Source organism: Phalangium opilio, unplaced genomic scaffold (assembly GCF_054372755.1).
Source record: "Phalangium opilio isolate 3A_F unplaced genomic scaffold, DU_Popi_V2 ptg000002l_1, whole genome shotgun sequence".
Lineage (NCBI taxonomy): Eukaryota > Metazoa > Arthropoda > Arachnida > Opiliones > Phalangiidae > Phalangium > Phalangium opilio.
In genome coordinates, this window is record NW_028324144.1 from 3,469,471 (window position 1) to 3,494,219 (window position 24,749).

Below are 24,749 nucleotides of genomic sequence, written 5' to 3' on the forward strand. Positions count from 1 at the left end.
TATTGACAGAAGCAAATGGACACCAAGGTTCAATATCCATGTACTTTGGGTAATGATAAAAGTTTACTACTCTATCAGAGTAGTGTCGGTAGGGAGGGGAGTAGACTGTTTATCCCTCCCTCTAGGCGTGCTTTTGTAAGAGGGGATACTGTACGCGCCTGGTAGGGGGCTAACACTGAGCTAAGAGATAGAATAGAGTAATGTCAGTTCAGTTCTACGTATGCAAACGTCATACCCTTCTATCTCTTAGCTAAGTGTCATCCCTCCTACCAGGCGCGTACAGTATCCTAGAGGGAGGGATACACAGTCTACTCCCCCCTCTACCAACACTACTCTATGGTATGAGAGAGAGAGCAAAAACTAGGGAATAATTTCATTCTTTCGCCGAGGAAGCAGTAGGACGGGACCATTTTCTTGAAGTCTCTCGAGGAAGCAGTTGTTGCGTTTGGCTTCAAGTATTTCTATAGGAATAAGGTAAGCGTGTTTCCTTAATTACATGTAAGCCCCTTAAGTAAGGGATCGCGAGCCAAATTTATAAGAAAATGGGTATAGATATATTTTTAATTTGTCCCAAGTAAGCGCGATCCATAATTAACTCTATATTCTAAAAGCCCTCAGCTAGAAGAAAGTCAAAGCAACTTTTAAAATCCCTTTAGCTCCAATCGCCACGATGTTGGTCACTATGGAATGATTAAAATGAGATATTAGCTCCCCACCAATATAAACCTTTACCACAGCACCACCTCTTAGTGTAAAACATTCTTAAATTTCGCCATGTGGGTGACCTTTTCCTTACAACGTGATTAGAAACACGATGGAAGGCGGGTGAACCAAACGCTCATATGTTATTATTTAATCTTTGCTGCACTATAGCCAAGCGACGATACGTTTTACAGAGGTGGCCAGCCTTTTCGGCTAAAGGGCCAAATTCGAACTATGCCGCGGGTCGCGAGCTCAAAATTAATAGCGTAGAAATTAGGAACTTAACCAATTTTTTATTTAATGCAGATTTTTGTCGCCATCGTTGTTCGCACGAGAGCCCGGCGCTTAGTGCTAGCAAGTTGAACCGTACGGTTCGCTCTCCGCTTCACCGAGTAAGTAAAGAAACTGCTTCCCCATGATGTACAGCAAAAATGGTATCGGAGGAAGCTACGCCTTAGCCGATCAGTGCGTCTTCGAGGAAGAACCGGACCAAATCTACCAGTTTTTGATGGAGAATTTCGAACGTCACGGACGCAAGTCCATGGCCCCGTTTGGTATCTACATGACATCCAACTGGTTCCAAAGCGACGCCAAAATCGAAGCCTTTCTGAGATTCGTCAAGACTGCGCAAACATTGAAGGACGTGTGCTTTACAGTAACAAGAAAGCCCTCGATTGGGTAAAGAGCCCAACGAAAGGCACCCATCCTGCCAGTGCCGGATTATCCATTAGGCATTGTAGGCATGTGCTAATAATAATAATGATGATTTTATTGCGGGAAAAGAAAGCAATAACTGCATATTGTGACCCGCGTCATGGCACACAGCACAAATACAAGTGGGCCCCCGAGGGTGTTGAGCCGGATCTGCATCCTGCCCTCGCGTGCGACGAACCCAAGCCGACCCCTTGTGACAGTCCAAATAGCTGCGTCGCCATGTTCATCTTCGAGGGCGAAGAAACTAGATACATGCAAACGTAAGCCAGTTGTCCCAAGGCGTACCCGTGGGTTGGTAACCCGGAAGGACTAGTCGAGCCCGGAAATACCGTGCTTGAAGAAGAGGGAGAACTCAAGCAAAGGGAAGAGAGATGGAGAGAGAATCAGTATAGGCAGCCGTGAGAAGAGGGAGAACCGGAGGAAGACTTCGAAGAACCCGATGAGTATGTTGAAGACGAAAAATTGTAAACAACCTACTCATAAGCAATCTAGACCATTTTTAAAATCAATTATTCAATTTTCCTCGAACTTTATTTCCCAAATGTGTGTAAATATCTATCTTTAATTGAATTAAATTTTTTATTGGTTTTAAACATTTTTTAATTTCTTATAAAAATTAATATTTCATATACAATATCAGGAATACACAAATCAACTCTATGTATTCCTGAGAATAAATATAAGCCTAAGAGTTCCGACGACATATCAAAAGGGGCCATCCCTTAAGAAACGTATCTATAGATTGACTGAAAAATATCTTCGTACAAAAATTCTCGTAAATACAGAATATATCAAGAGACTAGGATTAAATAGAGCGATAAAAAAAATCACCTCTAAAGTTCTTGCATTCTTCTGAGTCTTATTGGGAAACTGAGCTAAAAGTCTATATTTGAAGCACTTGTCAAGTCTGGATTAAACTCAATTTGTTGCCAGGCATTGTTAAGCCTAACTCGCCCCATTTCAAAATAAGTACATTTAAAATGGGCGGTGAACTGAACCGTATTAAAATTGGTACTAAAAGCCAGTAATACTTAGGAGAGCCGAACTTTAGGGAGATTTTTTTGCCGTCCTATTAAAATATAACTCATTTCTACAGTACATCTTAGTCTCTTCTTGCTAAATCTCAAATCGGAGGTACATTTTCAAAACATTGGGCAACGGTAAGGTATCAACTTTCTTCGATACGTCTTTTCCGGGACCCATCCAGTCTCGAATTCGAATCCTCATCTGTCTTTTTAGGGTTAGCGGTGTATTGGCCAATTCCATTAACTTTTCCCTTTGTTCGTCCGTTAGCAGGAGTGACCTTTTAATCGAGGACACGTTGAAACATTCCGATGCGTCCAAAACGGTATCGAAAACGTCCGGTGTTTCGCTCAAACGATGGACAGTTTTTAAAATACCCAGAGGATGTTGTAATTGGGCTTTTAGAATAACGCGCGCGCCGTACCTCAAAAGTAATTGTACAATGGTCAGGTCCGGAGTTTCGGAGGAGTTAAAGTACTCCCCGATCGGTGGTTTAAGTAACGGGCCATGATTGGAGAGAGTAATTGCGTTGGGATCGGCACCCCTGTCTAATAAAAGTTTGATAATGTCCATTTTGTTTTCGACTTTCTCCGACAGCGCGATATGTAATGGGGAACCAATAATAGGCGATCCGCAATTGACGTCAGCTCCGGCGTCCATCAAATACTTAACGAGATCCAAATTTCCCCTCAAAATGGCGAAATCTAATGGGGTTGGCTTTTTATACTGCGCGGGGTATTTGACACTAGCTCCGTGAGCCATGACTAACTTGACCGTATCCAAATTACCACTCAAAACCGCGTAATGAAGGACAGTACGAAAATCGTGCCTTTCTGATGTCATTGCGTTGACGTCAGCGCCGTATCTAATCAGTAACTTAACGGCTTCCATGGCGTGTGGATGTCTGCAAGCCTTCATCAACGGTGTTAAACCAGAACGATCCCTGGAATCGGGTTCCGCGCCAAATTTAAGCATCAACTCCAAAAAGGTCACGTTTAAGGGGCTGATCATGTTGATTTCGGCGCCTAGGAAGTATCTGGCATTCGGATCGGCTCCGTTTTTAAGTAACAGTTCCGCGCATTCGTAATGTCCGTTTTTGATGGCCAAACGTAAGGGTTCATCGGCTAACGTGGCTCTGGGAGGGTTACCCAATGCCTTGTCGTCTGGACCCAATTCAGTAAAACAAACACGTGCGCCGTGATCCAGAAGAAGACGAATCAAGTCGTCGTAACCTCGTTCCGCGCATAAATGCAATGCCGTGTAACCTGTAGAAGAAATTTAAACAAATTCATTACAAATTCTTTTATCACTTAATTAAAATCAAATCTTTATCACTTACCAACATCATCCATGGCATCAGGTTCGCTTCCTCGAACCAATAATAAGTTAACAGCGTCCGTGTATTGCTGATAAGCGGCGTAATGTAAAGGTCGTAACCCTTGAGTAACTGGTTCGTTAACCCTGGCTCCGCAAGCCAATAGAATTCGTAATTCGTCCAAAGGTGCGCATCTGATAATACTATCCGCTAATTCCCTTTGAAGGGTAGGATGGCAAGGTGAAGAAGGCATTTTGATTTGAGGGGTTTGACTGTCTGAAAAATTATCAGAATAGTTAATAAAGTCCGTTTTAAAGGGCTGTACTTATTATTGATTATTTGTATGGTTATGATACCAACGGAAGCCAAAAATAATAATAATAAAAAAACATAAACAAATTAAGCAATGAATCTTTGGGTAATGTCTATAAATAGATTTTTCTATATTCAACCGGAACTGTTCTTGAGGTCTGGGCCAGAATGATATGGTACTTTTTTAAGGGTACAAAACAAAAGCATACGCCCACCAAATTGTTTGTGTTACTTCCTTCCCTAATCTTACTTCCGGCCAGAGTCAATTTGTTTTGTCATTTATTAGAAACTTTTGGTACTGAACAAGATACTTGGAAATAAAACCATTTACAGGAAACCTTCAAAATCATTACAAATGTATAACAGTCTATGTAAACTAAATAAAATTTTTCCTTGAAAATCAAATCTGGCAGAAAAGAAAAGGGTTAAAAACGTAAACCCTCTTCCCTCTGAAATTCTCAAGAACCCAACAAAGTTTATCTTGGTTCGTTTGCCAACAGCGCACTTATCAACTTCTTCGAGAGAGACAAGAATGAAGGACGTTTCTGTACTCTGTAGGAAATAGGGATGAACATAACGTCTAGGGACCACGGGGAATATTTTGAAACCGAGGGTTACGTAATGACGTCAACAAATTTAACCATCAAGCAGTTTGTAAAACACGTGCTCGGATAAAAATAACTTAAAGGTAGAGAGTTTGGAATATTTTCACAATTCACTTAATTAAGATTGTGTTAATTATTAGGATTAATTAGTAATTACTCCTTATCATTAATTGTGTATGTAACACAACAACATTAAGTTATGACACTTGGTTTGTCGTAATCCTACAATTCTTACGAAAGGTTCGTAACCGATGATAGAGGTTTTGAATTTGTGAAAACCTATAGGGTAATAGCAGTTTCCCAGCTTTACTGCACGGACAAATAACATGGGGTGCCACTAGCCTATTGGCTCTACTAGGAATACATACAGTTAATTGGAATCATTGTGCCCCCATAATATATGCCATGTTAATTTCTACGTGGGTTTTGTGGGCCGGACTTGAGAACTTACTATCCGTCATGCCTCATAATTTTGATGGCGTCTTTCGAACTGTGATTTCATTGGTTGCATGATAGCAACGCGAGGTCAGGCGCGCACAAGGTTAAACATGCATTGAGGTAAATTATCTCGAGGTAAAATTCGTCATACATAATGATAAGTCTAGCTCTTCCCACATAATCCAGCTAAATACGTTGAGTGAAAATGACACGTACGCAATGATTCCTAGTAGCTGTATGCATTCCCCATTCTTATTGTTGTTATGACGCCTAAGAAGTTTTCAATTGAGGCGCGAAGTGCAGTTGCGTTAGGTTTAGATTTCTCTGATAATGTACGCAGGAACTGTTTGGTTCATAAATACTACAAATCTATTTTGCGAGTACGCATTGACAAACAGTTCTAATGGAAAATCTTCCCAACTTTTTGACGTTCTCTTGTCTGAAGTCTCTTCTTGACATATTGCGAAATGATTTTACCTAACCCTTTTCTTTCATACAGAACCGCGTATCAGGATGGAACAACGAACTTAAGATTTCGTCATTTCGCGGAAAAGATTTGGAAGAACGCTTTTAAATTGGAGTAACTCCAAAATTAAATCGGTTGACAACAGGCGCTGCACTTTGCAGTCAATGGCCTTCTTTACCTTCATGTATGTCGTAGTACTTTGACTATTTGTTTGACCCTAGCTATACGATAGCCCGAAAGAAACCCAAATACCACGTACGGAACCTAAATTTGGATGGATCTTAATTACTTTTAGCGCTAAGCTTAAGGTAGGCCTATAACTGTTATTTCTCGGAATTAGGTTTAGAAAGACCTTGGACTTGATCCAGAGTTTGGGGTAGTAGAAGCTGCAGTTTTCTCAACGGAAGCTAGGGCTATAACTTTCGCCACGTTGTGAAATAATCACGAGGAGTTGCATTGCAACTTGCGTAATCTCCATATTTACTAACAAAGGAGTATTTTAAGAAGTAATATACTAAGCCTAAATTAACACGATTATTGATTTATTACGTAAATATTGTCTTCCGTTTTGAATGTTTTGTCAGGGAAAGGAGGATAAGAAGGAGATGAATGTCTGCCTCAAAAATCCCATTCAGGGTTGCCAATTTCTTGACTCATAAAGGTTTTTCTGGACTATTTCCACTGATTTTGCCTGACGTTTATAAATAGGCCCAGATGTTTTCATTGTTATCAGCATATCTATTTATAAAAGCATATTCAGGCCATATTTTACAACAGTTATTGTAACGTTTAATAATGAAATGTTCGTATACAGTAGACATAAAATTCCCCAACTTTTCCCTGATCTTTTTGCCCCTTTTTCAGTTAAAATTCCCTAATATTTCCAGATTTTCCCTGACAAGTGGCAACCCTGTAAAGTACCACTTTCCCAAATAGTTTCAAAAGACAAGAAAAAACAGTACTTACCAATTTTATATCAAACTCGAAATATTTCCAAAACGCCTTGTTTGTCTTCTTCAAAGTTTTTCTCTCGATAATTGTTTCTCACGATTAAAATTCAAATTCAATTTGAATTAAAGTTAATCACGGAAGAGTTTAAATCAAATAGATTCCAATGAAATGAAATCGACGTACGAATTGGGTTAAAAACAGTAGCGAATTTAGTGAATGCATAACAAATATAATAATATCTTTGTCAAATTATTTCCACGATTGATATTAATTGTTTTAAATTTTGTGACAAAGAATCAACTTGAGCACTTCCTAAATTCGCGTTTGGGTTGGATCGCGCGCGGAGTTGTGTCGATACTGTTATGAAGCTCTTAAGATCGGAAGCCAACTATTTTATAAACGGAGGTGATGAGGAAAGGGTAGAGGAAGTTTAACTTCGAGCCACGTGACGGACATCGCTTTGGGATCATAGCCAAAACTTCCGCGGAAGAGGCTGAAAGCGGGAGAGGATGTAATTCAAGAATGCACCGTAGATTAACAACAGACAAAAAAATAGGGAAGCTAAGCTACACCATCTCAAAGTGGGGGTTCATGTATGGAATGGTCGTCCAGATATTTTTGATTAGTCTTCTGGAGTAGCTTTAAAGGGATTTGCAGTACAACATGTTATGTAGGGGTGTGTCAAGAACTATATTTTGAAGTAGTAGTGTTACTATTTCCTGGAGAAGTGATTAGGCAAAGACACGTGACTGTATAAGCGTGGAACATACAACTTGGCGGATAGATTCAACGGAAACACCGATGAAATTCACGCATGCCCAGTAGAGCTCTATTTTATGGAAGAAAAGCTTGGCATAGGCCCCGCCCCCAAACAAGACATTGTACATCCCTTTAATATGAACTTAGGTCAAGTCTTAGGAAATATCTAAATTCCATAAGATCACGTTGAGGATGATGAAAAGTAGGCCTTCTTTTGTACTCATTGCATCTTCAAACCGAAACGAGATAAAAAAAAAAAATTGCAATGTTGTTGAAACTCGGTACATCCCGAGAGAAACGTATGTCCCTGAGTTTCGGGTGGTTTCAAAATATTTTGTTAAAAAGGTTACACAATCTTTTGCACCATCCTTTTCCGCGAGTAGTAAAAGATGAGGTCTAAAAGGGGGGATGGGGGTTAAAAACTAACGATTTTCTTGACTAAAATTACAATAAGGAGGCTTTTATTGATGGATGTGGCGTCTAAAAACGGAAACTCCAAGGTTTTCCCACGCCACTCTTGCCTCCGACGATCTTCTTAAAAACTTAAACCAGACTTGTATTCCCTCCCCATCATAAATAAATAAATAGAAAATGTTCTTCTATTTTTAGCATAACCCCGGAGCTAAGCAAAAAACCCTCATTAATATGTTAAAAAGGGGTAATTTGGAGGATTAAAATGACGGATTTTAACCTTAGTACTATAAGCATCTCAAGGAACTACGTACTCCTATCATTGCTCCTATCTAACGCATCTCATCTTCAGCTTCTTTTAGCCAAGTTCACATTAACAAAAATGTTTCGTTAAATCCCAGTAGGTTTGTTGGTAGCTATGACCGTAAATGACATCCATAGGTTAGGGGTCGGTTGGTGTGCGCTAAAGGGGGGATTCTTTTTAACTGGGAAATTAGGCTAACGAGTTTTTGAAATTATTGCGCGCCAAAATAAACTGCGTCCTCATTGGCCAAAATGAATGGCTTATAATTTGCTCACCACGGAGCAACTTAAGGAATGATAGCTGCAATGTAAAACATAGAAAAAACTGAGAAAGGCAGCTCTAATTAAAATTAACACTTTGGGTTTTGTAAACAAAGGAATAGGCCTAATGCAAACTCGAGGCTCCACTGGTCTCTAGTGCGAACACGACCCACCAAGTCATTCAGGGTCATCACGATCTAACTTTCTTTTAACAAGAGATTGAGAAATTATAAGAGTAGCGGTCGTTTACACTGTGGGTATTATGAAAGACACTATTTATAGTAGATTATGAGAATTTCGTGCTTCAGCCAAACCCTTCACTATTAAGATCGTTGTCCCTCCATCATTGTTTGTGTATCGCGAGCTATCAAAAACTAAAAGTCAACAGATAGCGTGAAAAATAAAAGGGTTGTTTTCCGCGTGGCTGTCTCCGAAAATTGCGCAAAAAAACAGACCGATAAAGGTACTACAAGTTCCAGGAAACCTACAGCTTGCCAAATCCTAGTAGCACCAAAGATCACAGACACAGACAAAAGAACTATTACGCAACATATGGGTTCCGTTGCAAAACAATAGGTCTTGAAATCGTGGATGTTACAAATCCTATAGATAGTTTTCAGACTAGGAGAATTGATACCATTTACACCAGGAGGCCAGCTAGGCTACTTGGCGGACAAACTGCAGAACCAAGTGGTGTAAATGGTATCAATACTCCTAGTCTGAAAACTATGTATAGAGCAGAGAGAATGTTACATATAAAATTCTCTCTGGTATAGAGTGCTGTCAGAAGCGCCGGTGTGACGTCACCCATGCTGTTTTCCCATAAAGAAAAAACGGTAACTGTCATGGCCGCCCATTGCTAAAGGCATGACTCGTGACGTTTAACCTTGGATCTGACGTCACAACTGACAGCACTCTATAGAGGATGGGAAACAGGCTGAGAAAAAAAGGTGGTAGCTCTGGACGAATGTCCACTTTAAAAATTAGCTAGACCACTTAATTAAATTAAAAAAAAAAAAACTTTCAAGGTCAAGGACGATGAGGGAGGACGTGAAAACGGAGAGAAATAGGCGCGCTAACTGTGGAACAGCTCAGGTTGGGTGGGACACCAAAAATGGGGGAGGAATAGTTGGACTCAATTGTAATTGGTTCGTCTGTAGCCCTTTTTGACCAATTACCAATAAGTCCGACTATTCCTCCCCCATTTGTGGCGTCCCACCCAACCTGAGCCGTTCCACAGTTGGTATGTTCCCATTTTCCCCAATCCCATAATCCCCAAAAGGAATATTTCGCCCAAAAGATTTTTTTCTCGTTTCGCCCAAGCCCGGAAGTTGAGATCTAATTTAGCCTATAGAAATAAAAAGACCTAGAAAAAATTTGCCTTTTTGGGTTGGGTTGGGTTGTAATCGGTCAGTTTTCATTTATTGCATTACTTTAGATACACAGTGAAATATGCTCCGAGTTTATTAAAGCAGTGGAAGGCACGGATCGAGAGGATATTGTAAGGGGAATTAATAGCCAATGTTTTTGTTTTGGGGGAAAAATATTTTGGGACAAATGAGTTTGGGAGAAATGGGAATTGGGGAAACTGTTTTTGGGTGAAATGGGGGAGAATCCCACAGTTAACTTACCTAAGGTTGACCATTTTAAGTGGCCAATGTCCAGTTTTTTAATTAAAAGAGCTTGGGCTAGTTCTACTGCCCACGTGTCCAGTTTAAAAAAATAAATATAAACTCGTAAAAATTTGCATATCAATGTTTATTTCATCTTTTTTCATTTCGCGAAAAAAAAAAAAAAAACTTTGCTTCTTTTTTAATTTTTATACAAAACACGTTTAAAACACATTTTGATTAAGAAAACTAGAATTATTAATTAGCCTAACAAAGATAATTAAAAAAGGGTAATTATTTAAGTGAAATATTGAAGAGTGTATTGTAAATAATAATAATAGAAGCTCGTTGCTTTAATAAACAAACAATTAGATAAACAAAATCTAATTTAAACTGTAGTGTATTATCGATAGAAATGAGTATAAGCCTAAAGTATTTTTATTTCATTTGGGATTATCTTAATCTTAATTAAATTAGTTTAAACTTAAACTTTGTTTAGATATAAATCAAAAAAACAAAAAAACAAATAAACAAACCGTGTTTAACAACGTTTTAATTTTAAAGTAAACGAATTTTTAGCGTTTCAGGACTTTAAATAATTTGCCCTAAGATTAAATTTGCGTTAACGGTTAACGGTTAAGAAGTTTTATCCATAAAGTAAGGTTGACCGTTATTTTTCCGACGTCTAGTGAGAATTTCGACGCCCGTATCAGTTACCAACAAAGTTTGTTCAAATTGGGCAGATCTTTTGCCATCTTGGGTTACCGCGGTCCAATCATCGGGCCAAACTTCGTCCCTCATGCTTCCTATTATTATTATTAATTGATTGATTTTGGGGGGAAAAAGATTTAGAAAAGGGGGTGTTAACCTTATTTAATTTTTAATGGAAATTAGCTCTTAATTTAGAATTAAATGCTAATATTAATTTCTTTTAAATTAAGTTTGGTTGAAATTAAATTAAAATTTACCTTCGCTTATCATTGGTTCGATAGTAAAAGTGTGGCCAGCTTTCATGATTCCTACAGCTTTGTTTTCTTTCAAGTAAAATTGTTACTTACATTTTAGTTTATGGTAAAATTACAAATTTACAAACCCCACATAGTCTAATTCTCGACTTTAGGCCTATTTATGTCCAATTCCCGACTTTAGGGTATGTTTGTTTACGTTTTGCTTAATTACTCGGCCCCTGTTTGTTGTAGCCCCAAGTTTTTAGTATGGTTGGATGGGGGATAAATTGGACTATAACATACTCAAAGGACATCCCTGTATCTCTAATATAACCAGAGTTATTAGCCTCCAAAGTTGGGTGTAACGTTATTCCAATATAGGGTGCCATGTTTGATTACGTTTTACTTAATTCCTCGCCCCTGTTTGACGTAGCCGTAAGTTTCTAGTATGGTTGGATGGGGGATAAATTGGACTATAACATACTCAAAGGAAATCCCCGTATCTCTAGTAGAACCAGAGTTATGAGCCTCCAAAGTTGGGTGTAGTGCTATTCCTATGGAGGGGGCTATGTTTGTGAACATTTTGCTTAATTACTCGGCCCCTGTTTGATGTAGCCCTAAGTTTTTAGTATGGTTAGATGGGGGGCAAATAGGGCTATAACATACTCAAAGGACATCCCCATATCTATAATAGAACCAGAGTTATGAGCCTCCAAAGTTGGGTCTAATGCTATTCCTATGGAGGGTATGTTTACCAACATTTTGCTTAATTACTCGGCCCCTGTTTGACGTACCCCTAAGTTTTTAGTATGGTTGGATGGGGGATAAATTGGACTATAACATACCCAAAGGACATCCCCGTACCTCTAGTAGAACCAGAGTTATGAGCCTCCAAAGTTGGGTGTAATGCTATTCCTATGGAGGGGGCTATGTTTGTGAACATTTTGCTTAATTACTCCCAACTTTAGGCCTATTTATGTAGCAATAGCAACCCCCAGACTCAATAAAAATCAGTACTTACTCGCGTAATGAGGCACATTTGGAGCAGTATGAAACAACCGATGAATTCCATGACCACAATAGCTTCTAACAACAGAATATCCATGAGATTGGGCTATTTTTTGAATGACACCTCCAATTTCGCGATATTTTACTCCAGGATGAACTGAAATGGATTAAAAAAATGTAGAGATTATTATACAAATGTTGAAAAACGTAAAAAAGGCTTAGTAAAGGTAATTTAAATATATTTAATTACCGATATCAATAGCTTTTGATAAACATTCGTAAGTGACTTCCACTAGTTTTTTGTACTGATCACTGACATTTCCAACAAAAAACGTCTCATTTAAATCTCCGTGAAATCCATTATGATAAACAGTGATATCAACTGTTTTAATTTAATCAAGATTAAGATTACAACATAATTAAAGCATAATTAGTAATTAATTACCATTTAATAGATCTCCATCTTCTAAAGGCCTTAAATCAGGAATTCCATGGCAAATAACTTCGTTTACAGACGTACAACATGACTTGGGAAAGCAATAGTAATTTAGCGGAGATGGGTAGCAATCCCTTTCGATAGCAGCCTCGTGTACGAGCCTATCAACTTCATCAGTCGTTACACCAACAGCAATTGCATCTGCAGCAACGTCTAAACATTCTCTGGCCAACTATTTATATAAATAAAAGGCCTAAATTATAATAAAACAGACTAATTAATAGCAATTATACATTTTTGGTGTATAACTAAAACTAAAGAAGTAGCGAACCTTTCCAACGACTCTCATGGCTTCGATCTCTTCATCATTTAATACTTTGATTTCGGTTGATCCTTTAACAGCCTGTTCGCTTAATGGGTAACCTTTGGGGTGATCAGCGTAGTCTGGTCTCTTAATGACATCAGGAACGGGACGTTTGGGGGTCTAAAACGATCTCCGTTAATTTAACAGTCACTCGTCAGATTTTTTTTTTTTTTGGTAACTTACAACAGGGAAAGGCCTTAATTTCCCAGTGAATTTATAGCCTGGCCAAGGTTGATAAACAGGAATCATGGCCTCTTCTAATAGATTAATTTAATTAAGTTAAATCAAACTTCCGTTATTCAATCTTAGGCTCCATATAGTAATTCTTAATTATTTATTTCTTACTGGCTTTCCTGTGAACAAGCTTGTGAACATCCCAATTACTCTTGAAACATTCCTGATAATTAAATAATATAAAATTTCATAATCGCGAACCACCTGAGGCTGACCCTTGACCTTAATTATAATTATGACTGATGACCATGGCACAGAGACCACGTGAAAATTAGCCCCTAAGCCTTTGCTATCTAACTCTTTTAAGACTCCGAGTTTCGGCTTTATCTACACTTCACATTATTTGTTAATTTAAATTATTATATTTACCTGTGAACAGAAGAATGAGCCTGGAATTCCATTTTTAATGCAAGTTGGACAACGTAATTTGGATTCTTTTCCACAATCAATTGTTTCGCATAGGTGTATCTTAGTGCTTGTTACATCCGCCATTTTAAAATCTTGGCTGGCCTGGCTGCTCCGTTCGGATTAGACGAAATGCATTATGGCCTTTTTCTACAACTTCATGGAAAATTAAAATTTTGAAAGTCATGTGGCTAAATTGGCTTCAATCACGCTTATTATTTCACTTATTTACTTTTAGTATACTTTTATATTAATTATGTCTGTCATAAATTAAATTATTATAACTAATTTTGTTTAAAATTATAGGCATTATAGGCTTTTGTCAAAGAACTAAGAGAATTTTGAGGGATATGTTTGTTAGCAAAAGTTTATAAGTAAGATTACTTATGAACTAATGTTGTTAGTTATTGGATTTTATAGGAATTAAAATTTCTGCAGTAATGTAATTAGAAAAGTTTAAAATCTTCCATTTGGTTGTTAGCTTTAATTGCTATAATACGTCAATAAGGTAATGTTAAAAACTATATTAGTTCTTGCAAAGTTGCAATTTTGAATTTTTCCCGCGCAGTCTATCGCGCAGAATCAATAGGGTGCAATTATGACGTCACTGACTCACATAGCACTACAGCGATGCATTGTGGGTAACGTCAAAAACTTTCAATTGGATACGCAATCGCGCCGGTATTTTTACGCGAGTTTTTGTTTGAAATTTTACTTTATTCTTTATGAAATATCTTAATTAAGTCGACAAATATTATAAAAATAGGATATTTATTATGTTTCGCGAGTGCGGTCATCAAAAATTCGGTAAATCATGTGCGCGGTTTGTGTTAAAAGTGTCTCTAAAATGTGTTGTTGTGCTTCTGGAAATGGAATGACATTTTCTAAGCCTTTGTCATTGCGCCCCGCTTTAACCTTTAAGGGGAAAAAGTAAAGTTCAACTTTAAAAACTGGAAAGAACCATCGAAAATGGATTATATTTCATCAAAAGTGGAAGAAATGTAAGTTTTATTTAATACTTAGCATGCTGGTTACTTTTTAGTTGCTGTTACAATCCATGGTTTATGTGGGAAGGGTACAGTTATTCAAGTATGAAGATAAGTAAAATACACAAACAAACAAAGAAGTTTCGTTCAAAAATACACTTTATTAGTTATAAAATATTGCAAAATACACAGTAATATCTTGTTCAATATCGTACACTCTGTGAAAGATGCCTGAGAAAGTTGTATGTGATATTACCCTGGTTTCTATACTTCCCCCAAGCCCCAAACGGAACAATTAAAGCAGTCGCGTTATCTTCTGAGGCAAATTGCATTGCTTGATCCGTAACTAAACTTGCAGCGTCCTCAGGGTTATGACAGTTATTGACAGCACTGCATATTTCTTGATCATTCATTACAAAATTGATTCCATCAGTTGTCAAAATAAGAAAAGCATCTCTTCCATGTTCAACCTCTATAGTTCTAGTGTCAGGTACTGCGATAACTCCGTAGGATTTTAGGTTTAAATCACCGATACTTCTGGTCATAGCTAATCTACCATTGACCAATCCTCTTTCCAAACTGTCATATTTGACAAATCCGCCAGATTTCAAAATTCTATCCTGAAAATTCATGAAAATACATGATTTTTCCTGAGTAGTGGCACTCCATGTTAATTTCTCATAGAGCGTAACGTAGCCAAAGGCAGGGAGGTGCCATTACTCTATATTATAAAAAATATTTACCTTTTCCGTTTTGAGATTAGTTGAATGATCGATAGTTAGTTTCCTGGCGTCTCCATCTCGACATAAAATTGCCCTACTGTCTCCCACATGTGCCACAACCAATTTGACACTGTTTTTCAACAAACAAACTGTTGCAGTTGTCCCTGAGTTGAATTCATCCTCGCCTTTTTGAATAAACAATAACCCTTAGCTTAGCAACTACACAATCTTTCAAATTATAATAATTAATTAAATTAAGTACTTAGGCAATGGTAGGCCACGTATCTCGCAAACGAATTATTGACTTCGCGGAAGGATACTTCTAGAACTTCTTCCAAATCCATATTTTCATCCTTATTAAGCCAGTAAAGGATATGTTCCTCCATATGTTCGTTACAATACTCAGCGCATGTTGAATGTCCGTGACCATCAAAAACGGCACAGTATAATAAATATGGTTTCAGTTCTTTTACTCTAATATTAAAAACCATCAATTAAATATTAAGAACCATGTACCATACTTTAAAACGTACTTGTAACGATCTTCGTTAGTAATTCTACGTCCAATTACGCTAGCAGCGCTGGCATTACTTGAACGAATCCATGGAATTGGTTTACCCCTTTCAATACTGGCTTGCAGTAAAAGCGGCAGATCTATTCGATTATCCCACGTACCCAAAGTATCGAAATCAAATTTACTATCGGACTTTTTACGCCTTGTCTTATGATTAGTCGTTGTCGTACTCTCAACCCTTAATTCCTCCTTAAATTTTGTACTTAAACGTTTAGCTATAATATCCCTGAATTTAAATGGACTGCAACTTGTACTTTGTTTTAAAATACTACAAAGTTTACTCGGAAACATTTGGAACGCGTTTAATTAAAATAGCTAAACGGCTGATGCAAAATTGCTATTGCTATAATTGCATCACCTGTCAGATACACTGTCATGTACATTAAAAGTTTCGTTGGACCGTCTACTGTAGCAGAAGCAGGAAATACGTCTAGTAGGAAGTGACACTCCGTAGATTACGTTGCTATGGCAACGGCCTTGTACACGTGCTTCACATTTGTAAACAAAACAAACCACTCGCTGGCTACCATTTAAAAATGACGCTTCTCATTACAGCTATTTCGTATTTAATTTAATTATAATTATAATTAACAATTATGGAGAAATTAGACAATAGTTTAGGTATTACTTATAATACGGGAAAATTAACGTTACCTAATACGGAAAATGGGAATACTTTGAAAAGCACGAAAGCCATCAGTCATTGGAGCCGATTTGAAAAATTTCTTCAATCTAATTTTCCAGATAAGTTAAACAATAAAAGTGAAAATGGTTCTAAAAGAAACGATGAAAAGAGAGCGTTTAGAAAAAAACCCAGTTCGGCTAAATCAGTTTATGATAATATTATGGAGGGAGATTTAGTTAAAATGAGAAGGGATTCGCTACCATCTGAAAATATACGATATGTTAATGTTAGTAACGCTGAAATTTTAAAGGAAGGTCCAACGCAAGAAAATCTTCAAGATGAAAGGCTACTTTTAAGGGGTAAAATAATATACCAGCTAGTGTTTCTTTAAAAGGCAAGTCTCATTTAAAATGCATTTTTTTAAGTATAATTTAATAGGGTAGCCTGGGTATTTTTTTTCTTTAAAATGAGATAAGTTTCGTTAAAATCGGTTAAGATTTCACCAGGGATAGATTTAATTTTAGAAGTAGGAATGGAGAACGGTTAGTATTTACTTCAGTCCGACTCATGGCCCAGTATAGAGCCCCTCCCTCCAACACTAACGAAAAGTTTAAATTATCTTATTGGCTCACTTAAACTACGTTTTGATGACGTTGCGGACTGGGACGGCGGAAAATACGTAATTCCTCTTTACCTCTGTCGCAATGACCCGCCTCTTCTTTCATACCCTCCCCCCCTCGCGTGGAAGGGGGTCCGGAACTTCGACGCGAGCCCAGATTACTCTGTTCTCCATTCCTACTTCTAAAATTAAATCTATCCGTGGTACTAATTAATAGACGTGTTTAGAATTTTGCGTCGATTTAAATGAGACAGGTCCTTTAGAAATGTGTTTGTTTAAAACTAAAAAAAAAAAAAATAAAAACCGATTGCAGGTTTTCAATCAATCGAAATGATTGATAAAATTCTATCGAATCCGTCTCAAGACGTATCGAAACTTAACATTCATCAACTACTCCCTACGATCAACCGTATCCCCGCTAACACTCAAATTAATTTATCCAAAGAGCAATTAGAAAAATTAGCCTATCACAGAGAAAAATTAAAAAATTTATTAGAAGAACGTTGTTACTTAGGTTTAAGAAAAGAATGTTATTTACACTTAAACGCTTTGAACGACTTTGTCACTGAAATTGAAGCATTGTCGAAAGATCAGAGATGCAAAGTCAATTTACATTTATCAGGAGCTAGCAAAAATATCAGCGATGTTTATTTCGGAAGGTGTCAAACGTATCTGGAAGAGATGGATCGTTACGTCAATCGTTGGCCAAATATTATACAAAAAGTTAATAGGATGTTAGGCGTTTTTCATATGGGATGGGACGCGAAATTAGAGGATTTATTAAAAAGTTCCGAGGATGATTCAAATAGGAATATAATTAGGGCCTTTAGTTGGACTCGTGCAATTTTTAACTGTGATCTGATCATTTTGAGCTCAAAAGATCAACAAACTATACCTTCGGAAGTAATAGAGGTGCGTGAATAGGGATTTTATAAGGAATTCATACAACTAATAGGAATCATTGTGTACGTGAAAACCATTTTCACTCAACGTATCTAGGCACGGATTTTGTGGGAGGAGGTAGAAAGACTCGTTATGTATGACGAATTTTACCTTGCGAATAAAGTTGAATCTTGTGCGCACCTAGGAACTCGCGTAGCTACCAACCAATGAAACGCAGTTAGAAAGACGCCATTAGAATTATGAGGCGTGACCGATAGTATGTTCTGAAGCACCACCCACAAAAAGCGCACACATGGCATATATGGGGATACAATGATTCCTATTAGCTGTATATAATCCTGATTGAAGTATAGTGGATTCTATGGGCCATTTCGAGTCGAAAATGTTGGGTGTAATGCTATTCCTATGGAGGGTATGTTTTTGAACATTTTGCTTAATTACTCGGCCCTTGTTTATCGTAGCCCTAAGTTTTTAGTATGGTTGGATGGGGGACAAATAGGACTATAACATACTCAAAGGACATCCCTGTATCTCTAGTAGAACCCGAGTTATGAGCCTCCAAAGTGTAGTGTAATGCTATTCCTATGGAGCGGGGTATGTTTTTGAACATTTTGCTTAATTACTCGGCCCCTGTACTTAGATTATAAGTTCAGCTAGCTAATTGGACCAAGTCATCTTGCGACTTATTGCCACTTATCTAACGCCTTTACAATGCATAGAGGGGTGGTGGCTAGCCCCTATGCCACAGCTAACCGACAGCGCCCTATACTAACTATTACCGGTAACCTCAGATTTAAGGGGTCATCCCTAAAACACACTAACCATAACTAGTGGTATTACATTTTCCGACTCGAAATCGACCGTTGAACCCACTGTACCGCATTAACAGTTTATTTTTAATAACGTAGAGTTATTACAAAAATGTGGAAATTTTCAACGAAACTTTAGTTAAACAAAATATAATTGATAAGAATGAATTTGACGAAAGTCAACGGCTCGAAAATGAATTATCTCAAAGTTTTATTACCATAACTAATAAGTCAATATTTGAAACAATCGCAAAGTTTCAGGTAAAGCCTTTTTGAAGCTTTATCGGATTGGTAATTAATTTTTAATTTAATTAATGTACGCTTAGGGGGAAAAGACAGCCGGTAGAATATTGGATGTTTTAGTCGCGGAATGGCGTAATTGCCACCTTTCTGTTGACGATGGCCAAATTAATTGGCTGTCTAATATCGTAAACCCATTTTCAATTAACGGCCTTTCATCTAGCGTAATTACGGCGAACTGTAATCTACCCAGTACTTCGGATTACTTCACTAATAGCGATGTTACAAATAGCGAAGTCGAAGCTAACAGTAAATCGTCCGTTACGGATTATTTTGAAATTCATCAAGATTCTGTTAATGATCCGACGTCTTTAATTAGCGTTAAAGTTAGTAATTGAGAATATTTGAAGGGATTATTAAGGAAATATACGTTATTTATAGGTTTTATTGGGTTCTGTTGTTCAAAATATACAATCTTCAATGTTGAAGCATTTATTTGCGATAGCCAGAGTTGAAACACTGCCTTTACCACAGTCAACGCAGGGTTTTAATGTTCAAGGCAGGAGAGAAATTAAAGTTAAAGCCGCTAAAATTCCATCTAAACGACAATCTAGTAAATATTGACCACTACGCCACTATCCTTTAGCTAATATTGACCACTATGCCACTGTCCTTTTGTTAATATTGACCACTATGGCACTATCATTTAGTTAATATTGACCACTGCGCCACAATCCTTTAGTTAATATTGACCACTATGGCACAATCCTTTAGTTAATATTGACCACTATATCACTATCCATTAGTTAATATTGACCACTATATCACTATCCATTAGTTAATATTGACCACTATATCACTATCCATTAGTTAATATTGACCACTACGCCACTATCCTTTAGTTAATATTGACCACTATGCCACTATCCTTATTTATACAATAGGCAAAAATAAATCGCCAACACCTCGATCGGTTTGGTCAGTTTATAATCCAAAAAAAGTTCGATTGGAAAGTTCCTCGTATTTAGAAAGGATATTTTGGCGATCATTTTGGAATTCCGTCCACGAAAATTTATACATTTTAACTCAATATTGTTCCGGTCAAATTCAACTTAACAGTCGAATGGGGACCTTTCATTTTCTCCCACCGTCATTCGCCTTATTTGCCCAATCGAAAATGAAGGAACTCGAACCAAATGCTGGCAAGAAATAACATGACACATGTACAGGGTTGCTACAAAGTTCAAATTCCGTGACTATTTCTTGTCATTTTCCGTCACATTTTTTAGACCAAAATTTGACAGTTGTCGATGTAAACAAGTTACAACTCTTAATTTGTACAATTATGTTTTAAAACATATTTATTGTAACATGCAACGCTGGAATTATCGTAAACGCGAGAAATTTTTACTAGTAAAATTGAAATTCCCTGACTTTGTTCCCATTTCTAATATTCCCTGACCTTTTTGACATATTTTTGAATTCCCTGACTTTTCAGGGCAAGTTTTCCCTGAAATCTGGCAACCCTGTAATTCTTTTTCCTCTTTCTATTCTTACTAATTAACAATCTTTAATTACATTCAGATCTATTTACTGGCGCCTTCGTTTGTATGCGTAATTACTCTCAAAAACTCTTCGAAGAAGCTTGTTTAGCATCTTGGGATAAACGTAACTTTTGTACCTTTATTTCTTTTCGTCTTAGTACTTAATAACTTTCTGGGTTTTTATTCAACAAATTTCTAGAATTTTCTTCATTCTTGAGTCTTTCCAATCACAAAAGCGACGTAACGGTACCCTTAATTAACGGTTGCGTTGGGACAATTGGTGGGAAACAATTATGCAATGCTTTGGAAACTTCTATAGCCTTATCGGCTGTTACCGAAACTCAGAGGGAGTCATTACATTTAGCCAAAGGTTGAAATTATTTAAGTTTTTTGATATTGGTTCCCTGATTAAATTTGGTCTTTCTTTAGCTATTATACTTTTGCAATGCGTCTGTGATACTTTTACAAATTGGGGTAAAACTAAACAAAATAGCGCAATATCCTTTGGAAATTTGCCTCTCTATGTAACAATTGGACTTTCGGATTTATACGTAATATTGGTTTTGCAAATCTCGGTTTTTAGGAAGCTTGACATGTTGAATGAATTCGCTTTAGAATAAGGCGAAATGTTTATAAAATTGACCAAAATATTAGCGTTATTTTTTTACCAATTACATTAGTTGGAGGTGACCCAAAGATCGCGTCCATGTTTATCGAATTTTGTTGGAAAATCCAACCGGCCTGGTGGTCTGTCTCATTGGCTAAAGTTTCAGCCAACCAAAGACGGGAACGCGAAAAGCGGGGGAACGTAACGTCAAGCCTGGTTCCCACTTGGCGAAAAAAAGCACGCGAAATGTGTATTCGCCGGCTGAAACTTCTTGACGATTATTTATTCGCCAGAGCCGGCGTTCCCATTTAGCGCGAAATTAGAAGAGATCGCGCGCGAGATTTTCTTTCACGTTAAGCCTAATTATTTTCTTGCGGATTAAAAATGGAAAACCTAAACAAAATAAATAATGAAAATGGCCTTTGTTTAAATTTAACGTTTCAAAAATGTCTTTCGGGAAATGAGAGGTGACCACGAGTTTCTTCAGGTAAAGAAATATTGAATTATCAGAACTTTAATTTAGATTCTATCAATGTAGTTTTCACTTATATATTGTAACCGATGTTCCCCGATTGTGTATTTGTGTTGTGCTAAAACATGAAACAGTAGTAGGCTTAAAATAAAACCTAAGTGATCGACAAATAAAACTGAGCAAAAGAGGAGGCATTACAAAATTCTGAATCTGGGTTTTGATTGGTTGCTTTTAGGGCGAATTTGTTTCCCCTTTTCGCCTCGACTAAAAAAATAGAACAAGTCGCTCAGTTCCGCGAATACGATTTTTTGCCGGCGAATATCAAAAATTCGCTCAATTTTATCGCGCTGATCATTTCGCGTTGAAGTTTCGCCCTATTTTCGCCAAGTGGGAACAGGCTTCACATGGTAGTCGGCACCGAATTCGCCGGTTTGCCCTTAAAGGCCGACTTCCAACGAAAAGGGTTCTAGCGAACTGAAATCTGAGCATGGAGACTAACAATGAAGCGACCTTGCCGATTTTCGAAGCGCCGCTGGGGTAAAAGATTGAAGGGTTCTAACTAACTGAAAGCCGTGCAATGTGGTTCTAGCGAGCTGAAGATAAACAATAGAAATCCTTTTAAATTTATTTCCTCTCGAATTTTTGCTTTCCCCTGAAGGAAATTCTCTATTGCGTATCTTCAGTTCGTTAGAACCACATTGCGCGGCCTTCAGTTGGCTAGAACCCTTCCATCTTTTACCCCAGCGGGGATTCGAAAATCGGCACGGTCGCTCCATTATTAGTCTCGATGCTCGGTTTTCAGTTCGCTAGAACTCTTTTCGATGGAAGTCGGCCTTTAAGTCCCCAACGCATTTCGCGTTCTTTTCTATGATTGGCTGAAACTTTTATCCAATAGGACCACCGCTCAAATTTTACCAGAAAATTCAGGAAATATTGTGGGTCTAAGGGCTTTCCGATATTTATTTATAAAATTTTGGTTTTATTAACGTTTTACAATCCATTTACCTTTCTAAAGCGAATAATAATCAACTTCTTTCAACCCTTCATACCCTTTAAGAGATTTTTTCACCCAGAAACTTTTAATTAATTTTTACTCCAATTAGCGAGCGAATGAACTTTTAGACTGTATACATTTCTCTTCCTCCTTACTGCCTTATGGTTTCGAAACGTTTTGGTGTTTATCGCAACAAAAAAGTTCCTTACAGGCATGTTTCAAACAAAGTAACATCTTCTATTCCGACTTCATAAAAAAACCCTAAAAATATATCATTTAAAACAGTTGATATTTGACGAAATGCCTCAAACTATTTATTACAAAATTTACAAAGAAGTTAGTGAAACTATGGAAATTGGAATGCCAAAAATGCGATATTGGAGACGAAAAAAGAAAGGTTTGGCAAGATGTGCACAAGAAGTGATATCTAGTTTATTAGGGAGAAGGTATAAATTCGCCACATTTCCAGGTGTATCTCCAGTCCAAACGTAAGTCCGGAGTTAATCCCGCCGCCTCTAAATTACAACCAGCATCTCATTCGTTATTGAAAACTCACGTCAGCGCGACGCGAATGACGAAAATTACAGTCATATTTTCCGACTGAGGAGAGGCGAAATAGCCCGCCCTCCTTTTACGTCCCCCCTTAGTTTTTGAAAGGGGGACTGGGAATATGGCGCGCGAATACTTAGGCATCTTATACCTTCTCCGTAATAAACTAGATATCACTTCTTGATGTGCAATAGACTATTAAATTAATTACAGTCTAAGAGAAGGAAACATCACAGGGGCGTGGGTGTTCACCTTCTTGGGTTATTTCCCTGGTGCCTAAAAGCACTGCTAGAGGCAACGCGAGTTTGCTAGCCTCCCTCAGCGTGTAGTTGAACTCGGGTGAACTCCGTCTGGCGTTGCCTCTTGGTGCCAGAGATGGTGACCTCCCCGCCCTTTTTACGTTGGCTTCTCTGTTGGAATTAATGCAATATTCTATTAGAGAAACTTAGTCTGAGCTTAAAATTTTGGTTCAAATTAAAATACAGAATCAAAGTTAATCAGTACTTACAAGGAGTTACTTATGTTGGAAACAATGAATCCTAAATTGAAGTCTTTATCTCGCGTTGCAAACTGCCCAATTAGATCAAAATCCGTCATTAAATTAGGGGATGCCGTAGCGAACGGTTGGATGGATTATTTCTTATCGAAGAAAAGTAACGTTAGATTCAGGTAGCTATTGAAATACATTCTTAAAGCCAGGAATGCATACAGTTACTAGGAATCATTGCGTACGTGAAAACCATTTTCACTCAACGTATCTAGGCGGGTTTGTGGGAAGAGCTAGACTAATCATTATGTTTGATGAATTTTACCACGCGAATAATTTCTCTCTCTCTCTCTCTCTCTCTCTCTCTCTCTCTCTCTCTCTCTCTCTCTCTCTCTCTCTCTCTTCTCGTTCTACCTCGCGTTGTTACTAACCAATGAAATCGCATTGTTAGAAAGACGCCAGGATTATGAGGCGTGAGTCGCGTGACGAATAGTAAGTTCTCAAGCCTGGCCCACAAAATCCTCTTAGAAATTAACATGAGGGGGCACGATTATTCCAATTAACTGTATGTATTCCTGTTAACGCTTTGTTGGGGTTTAAAATTTGTCTTGAAGTCCCGTAGGAGTTGCTCAGTTTAGAAATGACTTCGAAGACGTGGTTAAATGGTTAAAAGGCGAAAATTGCGAAGATGATTCAACATCCGAGCTAATTATTAAGAAACAAGTGCTAGATTCGGAAGGTTTTTCCAAATTAAAATCGACTATTATGTTCCTAGCTAAACATTCTTTAGTAATTGGCCCTAGAACGCTATCGGGTCGAAATAAGGTTCATCCCGCTACTATAGATGGGAATCTAGAAATGGTTGAAAATACGTCAGATTATTCAATAGAACTTAATGAAAACGAGAAAGAAATATGGCGCCGTTTACTACTAACGGTTGGTCAACAATCATGGCCGACAATGTTATTAACTTCGTATTTAACTTGCTGTACGAGATTTTAAAATAATTAATTCGTATTTTCCTATAGTTGTAGTAGTATACAAATTTTACATAAATAATATCAGGGATAGATTTAATTTTAGAAGTAGGAATGGTGAACGGAACGGTTAGTATTTACTTCAGTTATTCCGACTCATAGACCACCCAGTATAGAGCCCCTCCCTCTAACACGTAATAACGATAAGTTTAAATTATCTTATTGGCTAGCTCACTTAAACTACGCATTGATGACGTTGCTGACGGGGACGGCGAAAAATACGTAATTCCTTTTTACCTCTGTCGCTATGACCCCCCGCCTCTTCTTTCATACCCCCCGTCACGTGGAAGGGGGTCCGGGACGCGCGCCCAGATTGC

General features: G+C 37.7%; 7 protein-coding genes and 2 long non-coding RNA genes across 12 annotated transcripts in view; 6 read left to right on the plus strand and 3 right to left on the minus strand.

The window, feature by feature from the left end:
• Positions 1–11: 11 nt before the first annotated feature.
• LOC149718314 (uncharacterized) lies at positions 12–2,009 on the plus strand. The gene is made up of 2 exons (XR_016368079.1): positions 12–474; positions 1,009–2,009. It is a non-coding gene; the product is annotated as an uncharacterized LOC149718314 (long non-coding RNA).
• On the minus strand, positions 1,992–7,689 carry LOC149718315 (uncharacterized). Of its 2 annotated transcripts, none has more exons than XM_089841087.1 (3): positions 6,542–7,689; positions 3,779–4,030; positions 1,992–3,704 (listed from the first exon to the last, which is right to left on the minus strand). In XM_089841087.1, the coding sequence occupies exons 2-3, from the start codon at positions 4,005–4,007 to the stop codon at positions 2,533–2,535; spliced, it is 1,401 nt and encodes a 466-aa protein (XP_089697213.1). In that variant the 5' UTR covers positions 4,008–4,030; positions 6,542–7,689; the 3' UTR covers positions 1,992–2,532. The 2 variants fall into 2 exon arrangements, with proteins under 2 accessions (XP_089697213.1, XP_089697288.1); XM_089841162.1 differs by lacking the exon at positions 6,542–7,689 and adding an exon at positions 4,276–5,613.
• On the plus strand, positions 4,564–6,600 carry LOC149718316 (uncharacterized). 3 transcript variants are annotated; one of them, XR_016368148.1, is made up of 3 exons: positions 4,564–4,754; positions 5,609–6,377; positions 6,463–6,600. It is a non-coding gene; the product is annotated as an uncharacterized LOC149718316 (long non-coding RNA). The 3 variants fall into 3 exon arrangements; XR_016368108.1 differs by having other exon boundaries at positions 5,609–6,081; positions 6,160–6,548; XR_016368136.1 differs by having other exon boundaries at positions 5,609–5,759; positions 5,916–6,548.
• A 2,310-nt stretch (positions 7,690–9,999) lies between the features above and the next one.
• Positions 10,000–13,384, minus strand: LOC149718317 (methionine aminopeptidase 1). Its single transcript, XM_089841325.1, has 9 exons — positions 13,229–13,384; positions 12,971–13,022; positions 12,809–12,882; positions 12,593–12,745; positions 12,271–12,493; positions 12,076–12,207; positions 11,839–11,982; positions 10,839–10,904; positions 10,000–10,676 (listed from the first exon to the last, which is right to left on the minus strand). Exons 1-9 carry the CDS (start codon positions 13,349–13,351, stop codon positions 10,507–10,509), a joined length of 1,137 nt encoding a protein of 378 aa, XP_089697451.1. The 5' UTR covers positions 13,352–13,384; the 3' UTR covers positions 10,000–10,506.
• Positions 13,385–13,984: 600 nt separating this feature from the next.
• Positions 13,985–24,749, plus strand: part of ko (Stork-head domain-containing protein knockout) — a 76,203-nt gene continuing 65,438 nt past the window's right edge. Inside the window, exon 1 of the mRNA XM_089841805.1 lies at positions 13,985–14,265. The gene's annotated coding sequence lies outside the window, so the exon portion shown is untranslated. The remainder of the gene's footprint in view (positions 14,266–24,749) is intronic.
• On the minus strand, positions 14,392–15,965 carry LOC149718319 (protein phosphatase Mn(2+)-dependent 1K-like). Its single transcript, XM_089841337.1, has 4 exons — positions 15,506–15,965; positions 15,235–15,446; positions 14,994–15,157; positions 14,392–14,870 (listed from the first exon to the last, which is right to left on the minus strand). Exons 1-4 carry the CDS (start codon positions 15,835–15,837, stop codon positions 14,454–14,456), a joined length of 1,125 nt encoding a protein of 374 aa, XP_089697463.1. The 5' UTR covers positions 15,838–15,965; the 3' UTR covers positions 14,392–14,453.
• Positions 15,978–19,140, plus strand: LOC149718320 (uncharacterized). Its single transcript, XM_089860799.1, has 4 exons — positions 15,978–16,530; positions 17,104–17,702; positions 18,602–18,763; positions 18,829–19,140. Exons 1-4 carry the CDS (start codon positions 16,143–16,145, stop codon positions 19,138–19,140), a joined length of 1,461 nt encoding a protein of 486 aa, XP_089716925.1. The 5' UTR covers positions 15,978–16,142.
• Positions 18,541–23,405, plus strand: LOC149718321 (uncharacterized). The gene is made up of 10 exons (XM_089860800.1): positions 18,541–18,763; positions 18,829–19,128; positions 19,184–19,355; positions 19,687–19,944; positions 20,327–20,410; positions 20,486–20,656; positions 20,716–20,837; positions 22,469–22,570; positions 22,645–22,761; positions 23,394–23,405. The coding sequence occupies exons 3-10, from the start codon at positions 19,223–19,225 to the stop codon at positions 23,403–23,405; spliced, it is 999 nt and encodes a 332-aa protein (XP_089716926.1). The 5' UTR covers positions 18,541–18,763; positions 18,829–19,128; positions 19,184–19,222.
• LOC149718322 (uncharacterized) lies at positions 23,340–24,696 on the plus strand. The gene is made up of 2 exons (XM_089841343.1): positions 23,340–23,577; positions 24,010–24,696. Exons 1-2 carry the CDS (start codon positions 23,429–23,431, stop codon positions 24,395–24,397), a joined length of 537 nt encoding a protein of 178 aa, XP_089697469.1. The 5' UTR covers positions 23,340–23,428; the 3' UTR covers positions 24,398–24,696.